Raw genomic sequence first — 12,497 nt, 5'->3', positions numbered from 1 at the left:
TCTGTGAGTAATTGTAGTAGTTTCTTGTTAAATTATTGAAAATATCTTTTGTCTGATGTAACTTGGTTGACAATACCTTTTTAAGAACTACCATTATAATTAACATCTAAATATGTGTATGAAACAACAACTTCTAAGGGTTCATCTCAAAACAAAAATGTGTGTTTTCATAACTTTGCCACTAGAAAATATAACAATTTTAGTTTTGCTGATTTTGACAGTAAGTTTCACATTAATTGAACACAAATTGCAAGGCATTTTTTAATTCATTTGGAAACTTATCCATGACAGTTTTATGATCAGCATGAAGTGACACATGCAATCTTAAGTTTCAATATTTTCATCAATGAGATTGTTTGTGTCTTCTGATAATGTTTAATCCATTATAATATTGCCAATATAAGATTTAAAGTTATTTAAATGAATTACTAACATTAATGATATTTTTCCCTTGTCTTACACCAACATTGTGTAAACAAACAACAACAAAAAAACCTTTTACCATTATGTGAAATACATGATTTTTACATATATACATTATCTATAACTTTTAACATTTGTACTATAGCTTTATAAGATTTGTCCACTAGATCCAAAGTTTTTTTGTAATAAGGCAACTGTTTTTTTCCTACTCGAATAAATGTTAAAATAAATTTAAATATGACCTATGGTAGAAATTCCATATCAAAGATACCTGTGATCTAATAAAAAGTTTAGTTCTGTGGGTAAAGGTTGCTGCATAAAGTTTGCCCAGGCAATATAGATATACTACTTCTTTGCTGGGTTTTGACCTTTGTGTCTCCTTATAAAATTAAACCAATTTGTTCGCTTATAATTCGAGAGTCACGGGTTCGAATCCTTAACACCAAACATGCTCGCCCTTTCAGCCGTGGGAGTATTATAATGTAATGGCCAATCTCACTCTTCCTTTGTAAAAAAAAAAAAAAAAAAAAAGTAGCCCAAGAGTTGGCAGTGGGTGGTGGTGACCAGCTGCTTTTCCACTAGTCTTATGCTGCTAAATTAGGGACAGTTAGTGCAGATAGCCCTTGTGTGGCTTTGTGCAAAATTCAAAAGAAACCAAACCAGTCATTCATTCTGCCAGTCCATTGGTATTAAGCCAGTATCAAGAACAAAATTAAATGTTAAGTATTTCAGCTGAACAATTCATCAGAAATCTGTTTAGTACATAACTTCTACAATATTTTATTCATTAATTTTATCATATTTTATATTTCATGTTAAGTAAAATTAAAGTCCAGATTCTCATTTATAGAATGATTTAGTGTTCTTGGATCAGATTAATTTTTAACTCCATCTATTTATAACTTACTGTTGTTAAATGATCAGTAAATACCTGTAATGACTTTAACATATTTACTATGCTTCAATATTATTGCTTTTATCTTCAACTTATTTAATTTAGTGTAATACGCTTTTGATTTAAGTTTAATAACCTATATTTAGTTGCTGCTGTCTTAAATCCTATTTTTACATCATGGTTAACTTTATCTTGATTTTTCCTTACCTTTTTAACTTGTTTTTTTAATGTGCATATATTTAATTTTACAGTCATTATCATCACAAACATTTAACAATGTTTATTTGGTTTATTATTTTAAATTATTCTCACTTCTTAACACACTCCTACTTTATCCATATTTATAAATAAATTACTTTGCTCAATATAACATCTAAACAATATAACAGGAGTTACTTTGATATTCTAAATGTATTCATATTAATTTAGCAACATCCCATTTAAACATGCATTTTGCTTAAATTCTACAGTAGTAACTTCAGATTCTTGAATTTCACTTGTATTACCTTGATTTGAGTATTTTTAAGGGTTAAGGAAATTGGACAATGTATGTCTAATGAATAAGTATCTAGTAAATTAAATGAACTGTGACATTTAAGGAAACAGTGAATAAGGTAATTACTTAATCAGTAAAACTTTTACAGTTTTTGTTATAACAAATGTATGAACCAAAATGTTTATCACCAATGTTTCCGTCAACAATTTTTAGATCACTGGCTTGACTCGGTTTCAAATACCCCTCAGTGACAGATTTAATACTAGAAACCAGGTTTTCGTACCTGTGGTGTGCAGTCCATTGTGTATCTTTGTGCTTACAAACAAACACAATTTCAGTAATTTTTCTGCCATTGTTGTTTGTATTGATTATCCATATTTAAAATGCTGTGTAACATTAACAAGTCACACATCTACACAACTACTACTTGTTGAAACCAGAAAATCTGAAACCTCTGATTCGATATCTATTAAATCATCTAATACACCAATGTTTGCATTACAATCCATAATAATGCACATTAATATATCAAATTTACTTTTCAACTAGAATTTATCCTTCTCTACCATATCAAACACATTTAAATCATGGAATTTTCACAAGTAAGATAGCACCTATCATACATTCAGAACCAATTAATTTTATCTGAAAAATAAAAAAATAAATTTTTACCATGTAGATGGTAATTTACCATAGTAAACAGTCCATGAACTCCATGCTTATGGATAAGATTCTTTTTTAAGCATAATATGGCTTTTTTAAATTTTTATTGTAGAATGCCCTTTAGATCAGGACATTTATTCTTTTTTTTAGATAGTGTAATAATATTGTAATCTTTCAAATAAACATCAGATATTCGTAAGTTATACTTAATGCTGAGTTCAGTAACATTTTTGCTAGTTGATTATATTTGTGTAAGGGGCTGTAGCTGTTCCTACTCTGACAGATTTAAGAACAGCTCTGATCTTTTCATCACATCACTCCAGTTTGCTAGAGATCTTTTGGGTTATTCATGACATACAAAAAATATGCAAAAAGAAGGGTAAGCATGGTTGGAAGGAAAATATTGTCCATACATGGTCTAGCTTCTTGTCCTTCCTGAAGCTGGTCATTTATGTCCAGAGGTGGGATAAATGTTCTTCTACAAACACATTTTCACACTTCTGGTGTTAAAAATATATATACACATACACTTAAGAAGTAATTGTTTACGGTTTTTGCTGTCTTCCTTATTCAAAGTGTCTTTGTAATTTCCTTACAATATTTGGGTAACTACACTTTTTGTGAAAAGTCTTCTGGTAAGAATGTTCCAAAAAAACTTTGTTGTTAACATTTAAAGTTTTTTTTGTTTTTACTTTAAAGCATGTTTGTTAGAGTAATTTTATTCTTGCATGATTGAAAAGTTTGGTGTTTATTGTATCTGAGTAATGCAAAAAAGTTTCAAATATTATGATAACTTTTCCAAGAATGTTAAAATTAGTGCTATAGGAAACTTGTGCATAAGTAATAATGATTAAAAAAATCAAGATGGAAGACCTTCAATTTACATTATTCAAAACTGCCTGTTAAAAGAAAATGAATGGTGACCAATAAACTTGACCTAAGCTATGAATGTTAATTTCAGTAGTAAGTATATCAACAGTTTTAACACATTACAAGTGTAATTTAAGGGACACTACTGTAGACAACTGAAGCTCAAAACTTGATTGGAAATTGGTTGGTATCTCTATGGTTAAGTGTATATTTTAAGACTTAAAAATACAAAGCTCATTTTTTACTACTAAAGTATATAATCTCAAGTGAGATTTGTCTGCCTTGAATGTGATGTTATGGTGCATCAGGTATTATAGCATTGACAATAGTGCATGTTAAAGATTCTGATTCAACTCACAGTTCAAGCACCAATTTAAAAAAGACAAAACAAAAAAACAAATGTAATATGACTGGAGTATAATCTAGAACCATCAGTTGACATAGGTGCTGTGAGGTTAACATTCAGTCACCTCATACTATGGCTTCAAATTTCAAACACAACTGTTCACCTGAATGTTAACACCTACAACTTGGAGGTAATTTCATTTTTAAAATTTATTCATGTTGACATTTTGATTACCACTGCAATCACTGCTGTTGTATTATTAAATTTGGTGAAAATCTAATCTGTTAATTAGAGGAAGTTTGAGGTATTTGAGTTTTATAATATCTAACAAATAATATTGCTTCAAGATGCCAACTCAGGTTGTTATTTTAATGTTTAAACTTTTCACAATAAATTATCTTTATTTTTATATAGAATCAGTAAAAGTTAACTTAATGTGAAAGTAAAAATGAATCTTGGAAGCTTATGTTTATTACTTTAGATTTTAAATCTCTTTTTATTTCATTAGTAATAGTAATTAAATTAAAGTTTTTAAGTAGATGATTTATGTTAATATTTAGCTTGGACTCCTGTATAATTTCTTGAATGTGCTTTTCTGTTAAATATATAGCAGTCTTTTTTAACATTAACTACAATCATCAAAATAGGTTTTTTTTTGTGCAAAGAAATCTTAATCAAACATTTATATGCAATCATATGAAATATTGATTTAACATTTATCAATAGTTGCAATTTCAACTTTTTTAGATTTGTATATAAAAAAAAAAATCAAGAAATTTAGATTACAGAAGCACTGTTTTATTTTAATATTAGCTGCAATGTTTTACTCATTCAGTCCTAGTTTAAGTTTGATTTAGAATGCCCTTTTGTATATAGTTTATCTTCACAAGGATTTTAAATCATTTTATTCTCATAGGCTTGTTAATTACATAGTACAGGTTTTGTTTTACTTAAATGAGTTTGGTCCATCTTCAGTTGATAAACAGTATTTTTGAAGCAAACATCCATTGAACCAAACCCCACACTGGAGGAGGAATATATACCATAACACTAAATTTCCTACATGTTTTAACAAAAATGTGGCATGCTTTTGTAAAATTTACAAGTCTATTGTACATTTAAAAAAAAAAGTTTCAAAAGTAACTGCACTCTCTTAGTGAATTGACAACGTTAGTCTGACTTACTTAGAATGGAAAGTGATGTATGTGAAACAAATTCTGTAAAACTGTCATATAGTCTGCATATTCCATTTGTATACACCTTGTTATAAAATGTATATCTACATATTTTTTTTCACTATTTTTGTATATTGTATCTGATATGTACTTTCCTGCCCTATGAATTATTACTAAATCAACAGTTTGTGGTAAAATAAATAGTTTATAACTATGAAATAGAAATAACTGTTCAGTGGTACTCTGTAGAAGGGTTTAGCTTGTACAATTTGTTTCCCACCTGTTCATAAAGGTTTAACATAAATGCATATTTTGGACTAGAAACAAACAATGCTGAGACACCTAAAATATTAGTTACTACAACTATAATGAAAAAAACAAGATGCTGTTCCATGTCCTCCCACTGTTAAGCTTTTCATCTCTTAGCAAACTGGAGAATAAAAAGACATTTTATTTCCTTATGAACCATACATTTCATTTTACTTTATTAGGGATATGTAATTCTACACCAACCAACAAAGAGACACTTGGGTTATCAGATTAATTACTAAATGCAGCTGTTACATCTGTACAGTAGGAAACAGACCTTAAAGGCTTGAATGAATAAAGCCTCTTGTTCAGAGAGTCAGCTGTTTTGGATTACTTAAAATTTTTTTTTTTCAAGTTTTCCTTTAACTCGTTGTTGGAATGAATTCATTACCACTGACCTTTTGTGTTGAAAACTGACCTGGTGATCATTTTTCATATGGTATATTTCAAAGTAAATAATAACATGGAAAAGTTGATTAAGAGTATTTATTGTATGGTTTGAAAGTATGTTTGATATGTTATCCAGATACTTTTTGTGATGTATATATTATTACAATGAGGCCATAAATAGAAGAATGTAGAAAACCAACTTGCAGTGAAATGTTCAAATGGCTGTTTTAATTATCAGGCAACATTTAATGTGTGTGGGTGTTGTTGGTTTTTTTTATAGGTTCAAACATTTAATATATAAATAACGTTTTTTTTTTTCACCATGCATGTAAATAATTTTTTTAATCTGTTATTTCCCTGATGTTCAATTTCCTTTTTTAGCAGAAAAACAGAGTGACACTGAAGATGGATGTTTCATATACAGACCATTCTCATATTATTGGAAAAGGAGGGAACAACATCCAGCAGGTAATGGATGAAACTGGTTGTCACATCCACTTTCCAGACTCAAACCGTACTAGCCTTGCAGAAAAGAGTAATCAGGTACGATAGATTTCTGTTTCGTTAGTTGCATTTGTTTCACCTGACTTGCATGATATTAACTGTTAAAACAGTCACGTTAGATTGTAGGTGAGTTTTCTTTAGACATATCTAGTCTAATGTATCACTTTTGTAATGTGATGTTTTCCATTCATGTATTTTTTAGAACCTTAAATGACTTACTTTTTATCTTAATGTTTTAATCAGAAAAAATGAGCTTTTATAAAGTTTATTAATGTTGACAATAAGTTTGTGGACTTGTGTACACAAAATTGTGTTATGATGGAAGAGTTGACAGCAGTGCAGATAGCCCATTTTGTAACTTTTTATACTGAAACTAAGACAAATAAACAAACTTTAAAGTAAATATAATATTCTTTAGTTAACACCTTTTGAGGAATAATAATATTAGAAAGACCAATCTATTCCAACCACAGAACCCAATTTTCTTTATTTTATAGCCAGTCATCTACATATTATGAGGTATGTTGCATGCTGTCACTGTGGTAACTTTCTGATGTAGTTAGTTCTAAAGTCATCTGATTGTGTGAAAGAATAAAATCCTTCAAATAGTAATAAGTTTCACTTAGTAAATATGAAAAATATACTTAGTATTAAAGTTCATTTTTTTATAACTGTAGGAGAGTAATAAATTTTAATTTGTACCAGGTATCAATAGCAGGACAAGCTACAGAAGCAGAGAAAGCTCGTTGTAGGATAAGAGTAAGTTTGTATGTTTTTTTTATTGAAGCATGATACTATAATCAATACAAATAATTTATTTTTAAGGCATAACAAAAATAATTACGATTTAAAATACTTTACTATTGTATGGCAAAAAGTTAAATAAAGTCCTTGATAATAATGTATTGATTGCGGTGAAAAGTTGCTACTTGGAACTTGAACTCTTGTAACTTGGTTGCTAAAGAGCTTCATTTCAGGATACCAGTTTATAACTGGGGTTCTATGGTTCTAGAACCAAATGATGCATATGGAGTTTTGGCTATATCTTAATCATCACATACAGACACAATGTATGTATGTATGTAAAGACAGTAATATTAAGTTTTCACCTGGACTTAACCACAAAATGTTTTGGATTGAAGATGCAGTGTATGACAATCGTCACTCATTTCTTTCATGCACTTAATTATATTTAAATTTCACTGATTTGTTTCAGAGCTGTAAATTCTGCATAAGAATTACTGTTTAACATGGGTTGTTTTGCTGCTTATATTGACTTACGTTTGTAATAAATAATCAAAAATACATCAGTACGTAATAAAAGCTCAATAGTGCATGCCATTCAAATACATGCAATTTAACTTATGGAGAAGTAATTACAAATATATTAAAACTTATTAAATAGTAAGTAAAATGATTTAGCTTAGGTAACTGCCTTTCACTGAATGTTTATTAAATTTCTGAATAATTAAATAGTTATGGTGCTAAATTCTCTCAAATGTGCATTTAGCAATATTTTATTGCAAGAAATAACCTGCTAAGGATGTATTAACATAAAAAAGCATTAAAAATACAAAATATAATAAGACCAACCAAGTTTGTAAAAGAACAATAGAAATTAAGGTTTTTCATTGAATGCATAAGACTTCTTGATAAATTAGTGTTTATGTACATTCAGTTCTCTTGTAGAGCATTAGATAAACTATGCCACATCTTCAAGGAGTACTGAGACAAGTTTTGTAGGACATTGGATGTTACAGATGTATTTTTTATCCGAAATAAAAATATAAAATATGTCCGAGTGGAAATGCTTCACTTGAAAGTTAATAGTTGGCAATTTTTGTTTTCATTAACTTTTTATCTTGTCTAATTTTTGGTAAACAAATATTTATTCACTTGGCTGTATTCATTTGATATTTATTGTTTGGTTTCAAGTTCCAAATTAATGTTAAGGCCAACTATGGTATTAGCCTGAGCCATTACTAATAATGATAGTGTAAACCCTCCATTTTCATATGCTATCAGTTTATTGATTTTTTAAACTTTTCTAGGAATTGTTGCCTCTTGTGTTTTCCTTTCAACTACCAAGTACAGGTTTCCAAGCTCCTCCAGATCCTAGTTCACAAACGCTGCTGATGCTTCAACAAAAATATGGATTTACAATGTCTGTTCGGCAGTGGTCATGTGGTAGTAACACCATCATTGTAATTCGAGGGTGTCGTAAGGACTTCCATCGCATTAGACAAGGAGTTTTGGAGCTTATGGAGTACCTAACTGGAAATAACATGGTAGTAAAAGTTTTAAACTTGTAGATCTTTATTTATGTTTACAGGCATGAATGTGATTATGTTTTTGCTATGTACTTGTTTTTTCACTCAATACTTCTATGATGATGTGTATTCTACTGTGAGTTAGGAAAGTAAATTTGTGTAATATACAAGTTTAGAAAATAAAGTTTATTTAATGAACTTCATATATTTAAGGGCTTGGACACAAGAATGTTAATACTTCTGTAATTATTATTTTATGATCTGGTGTGTGTTGTAGAGGAAAAGTTCATGCTAATGTATGTGCTCATGTGGATCTGTTCCTTGTTCTAATATGAAAATAGTGCATGTATTTACTGAACTTCTGTCTCTGCATATGTTTTTTTAGAAGTAATTACATTCTGATAAGACTACTGTTTTTAAGTTTGAAAGAATTTTAAATACAAGTACAATGACTTCTATGCATCACTGTTTAGGTTTCTGAAATTTGGCTCACAGTGTGAAGGTTTGTAATTCACCAAAAAGAATACAATATGGATTCAGAAGTGACTTTATTTTGAAAAAAAAAGTTTTTAATTTTAGAATAAATTTAAAATGAAGGGAAATTGCTGAATGCATATTGCATATAGTAGTTACCATGACAGCATATTAATGTTTACACTCCATTTGTGTGTGTCTACCATAATTTTATTTTTAAATTTTAATGTAGATTTTTCTCTAATTTAGCCTGGGATTCCAGTCACACTCAGCTTGGAGATTTCTCCTCAACACCACAGCTTCGTAATGGGGCGTAATGGTTACAATATTCGCTTGATAATTCAGCACAGTGGAGCAGCTATTGCATTTCCTGATGTCAAAGTCCCTACAATATCTGGTAGTGAAAATCTGACAACAATGCAACCTAATAAATCTACAGTTACCATTACAGGACAACTTGATTGTGTTTATTTGGCATGGCAAGAATTAATGGTAAATAGATATTCCATCAAAAGTTATTAAAATAGTTATTTTCATTTCCTGGGTAATTAAATGTCCTTGATAAATAATCCTTTTAAATTCCTTTCAGCTCTGTGTATCAAACCTACATTAAATTGAAACTCACTTTAGTGTAGTTATTAAGGTTGTATTTCAGACTGTTATTACTTTATTCGAGGGATAATTATCCAGCAAATGTAATGTGAATGTAATACTTGTATTTAGTTGCAGTGAATTATGCATCTTGTTTGTATTTTGACCACTGTTAATATTTTATTAAAGCAAAACATGACTGTGCTGATTTTTGTTTTGTTACTTTTAGCTTGATTTATGCTTAAATTTATAATAACTGTAAACTCATGACTATTGTATTAGTTTGTCCAGAAATTAATGTCAAAATTCTTATGATGATATCTAGAAGCTGAACATTGAGTAACTTATCATTGGTTGGTTAGTTTAATTCAACGTTTGTTGCTTACAAGGTGTCTTAATTGTTTGATGTTTCAACTCAGTTTTGCAAATCCCAAGATAGCATGGACAAGGACTTTCTGATTTTCCTCTACAACTTCAAACATGGACGAAAAGCTAGTGAAACTACACGAAACATCAACCAGGCATTTGGCCATGGATCTCTTACTGAACATAAAGTTTAGTGTTGGTTGCAAAGGTTTCGACTTGGAGATAAGTCTTAGACTGCAATGGGTGTGGAAGGAAGCTATCCTTAGATGAAAACACATTAAGGGAAGCAGTTGAGACAGACCCTCACACAACAGTACGTGAGCTTGCAGAAAAGTTAGACACAAGTAAATCAAGTATTGCCAACCCTCTGAGTGTGATTGGAAAGATGAAAAAGTTGGATAAGTAGGTTCTGCACAAGCTGGCTAAAGATTAACAAAATCAGCATTATAAGACCTGTCAAAGATGATGCTCCAAAAATTGAATGAAGGTTCTGCCTTATTCACCTTATTCCCCAGACTTTTCCCCACCAGATCTTCATTTTTTCAAGCACTTTGCCAACTTTTTGAAGAATAAATTCTTTCAAAACCAGGCAGCTGCAGAAGAAATTTTTAGGGAGTTCATTAACCATAAAAACTGATTTCTACAGAAAGGATATAAACTGGATCGTTATACATTGACAAAAGTGCTTCGAAGCAAATGGTGCTTATGTTGATTAAAGCATGATTTACAACACTTGTTTATACTTTTTCCAAACTTCACAGCTCAAAAACGACATTTCTGGACAACCTAATATTAACAGTATTTTAGTAATAAATGTAAATATTTAAGATTGTTGTTTAAACTTTAATTTTTCCATAGGGCTTTCTCCCATTGGTTTTGATGTTTGATTTGAAAGATGGCCAAGATGTGGAACCAGGTAACTTTTGAAATTTATGTATATATTTTTTTCTTTCTTTCACTAAACAAGTTGCTAGAAGTAGACAGAAAATTAAACATTTACGTAGATTTTTATCTCTTGATTTATTATATTTTTAATACTTAAAGCAGAAATTGACATCATTGGCTTGATTTTTGACTAAATCTTCATTTTTTTGAAGCAGTACATCATTTAAGCTATAGGTTTGAATTTTCAACTGTGGTATTTGCTACAGTTTCTATTTAGCTAATTTATTTTGAGAAAAAAATTTCAAGGCTTCATTTATTTTATTTAAGTCTTTCAAATCTTTTCAGTTTACTGTGTTTTAACAATTGTTTTGAATCTTTGCACTATACTAAAATAAGAGTGAAACACCATATTAGACTGAAAATTATTGAAACAATTTCAAATAAATAGGTTGACAGATTTACTGGACACAAAGATCTCTAAGTTATGAAGCCCTTTAACTTCTGTTTTCTTTAGTTCACCTGAAGTATTACTACTTCTGGTTATACAATTTGATATAAGGTGGATAATACTTTGTGTGTATTAACACATTTTCTGTTTTAGTAAATGCATGGCATATCTACTTATGAAATATAAACTTTTCTTTCTTTTGGCAGTTGCAATTCATAGCTTGATGGAACAGCTCAAAGTTAATATAACACTGAGACCTAAGCCTAAACAAAATGGCAAGGTATGTAATTGATTTCTTAAAAATGTTTGCATAGTCATTAACTGTAAGTAGGTGAAACTTTTCATTTTAATGTATTTATTCTTTTCATGTGTTCAGAAATTGGTATATTCATAAGGCCTTTATAGTTGTAAATGTTGTATGAACAGTTTTTTTTGATCACATTAGTCTTATTAGTGTCTTAAATTTGCTTTTCAGTCCATTTATATTTTACAATAAACTGATTTTACACATTCATTGTTATGTACAATATCTTATCATTGACTGATAAATGCTAGTCAAACCGTAAAAAAGATTTTCTGGAAACTGTTCAAGTTGACATTCTTTGCCAATTAGTCAAGAAATCTGCTAGAAATAATGCTATTTTAGATTTATTGTTAATTTCAGTTAGAAATGATTGACAAGGCAGAAATTAGGGACCATCTGAGTGCAAGTGATTATTGCTGTATCAACTTCAATGTCTTGTTACATATACAGATATGGAATAATAATTTTGGTTGCAAGTTTTGATGAAATAAAAATTCTCTTGTGAATTGGGCAGCTGAGTTATTTGAAGACAGTTATTGAATGTAGAAAATGTCTACAGATAAAATTTTAAATATTCAAGGTGAAGTATTTCTTATATAAGAAGAGGATAGCTTCAAAAACAAAAACCAGACTGGCTCACAAATGGTGTAAATATTAAAAAAAATAAAAGTGCCATAAATTTAAAACTAAAATTTACTGGTATGATAGATGTAAAAGATTGTAGAATATTAAAAAAATATTGGGTGAAACAGGAAATTAGAATGTTTAAAAAAATAAAAAGTGTGAGAATGATTGACTTAGTGTAAGAATGAAGAGTAAGGACTTCTTTTAAATACACTGAGGGTTAACAAAATGTTAGAATGGAGTGTATGACCCTTGAGGGATGATAAAGGAATACAAGTATCTGATGGCTATGTTATTAACTTTTGGTTTTTACTAACAAAGGTTCAAGCAGCATTCTACAGGGTGTTTGGAAAGTCACTGTGCACTTATATATTTTATTAACAGACATGTTTTAATATAGAATACAGGAGGTAAATATGAATGACAATCATAAACAATGTTGAAAGTGACCCCTGTTGGCATCA

At 29.5% G+C, this 12,497-nt stretch overlaps 1 protein-coding gene across 9 annotated transcripts in view; it reads left to right on the top strand.

The window, feature by feature from the left end:
* Positions 1-12,497, top strand: part of LOC143255810 (protein bicaudal C homolog 1-B-like) — an 80,108-nt gene that overhangs the window by 52,566 nt on the left and 15,045 nt on the right. For 5 of the 9 annotated variants that reach the window (XM_076512075.1, XM_076512076.1, XM_076512071.1 and 2 more), the window contains 6 exons: positions 5,949-6,110; positions 6,777-6,830; positions 8,123-8,359; positions 9,065-9,307; positions 10,631-10,688; positions 11,312-11,385. In XM_076512075.1, coding sequence (XP_076368190.1) covers positions 5,949-6,110; positions 6,777-6,830; positions 8,123-8,359; positions 9,065-9,307; positions 10,631-10,688; positions 11,312-11,385 — 828 coding nt within the window. The remainder of the gene's footprint in view (positions 1-5,948; positions 6,111-6,776; positions 6,831-8,122; positions 8,360-9,064; positions 9,308-10,630; positions 10,689-11,311; positions 11,386-12,497) is intronic. The other 4 variants (XM_076512078.1, XM_076512077.1, XM_076512072.1 and 1 more) reach the window with 1 other exon arrangement.

This window comes from Tachypleus tridentatus, chromosome 7 (assembly GCF_004210375.1).
Source record: "Tachypleus tridentatus isolate NWPU-2018 chromosome 7, ASM421037v1, whole genome shotgun sequence".
NCBI lineage: Eukaryota > Metazoa > Arthropoda > Merostomata > Xiphosura > Limulidae > Tachypleus > Tachypleus tridentatus.
The sequence above is the reverse complement of the archived record's forward strand: the minus strand, read 5'-3'. Positions and strand labels throughout refer to the sequence as shown.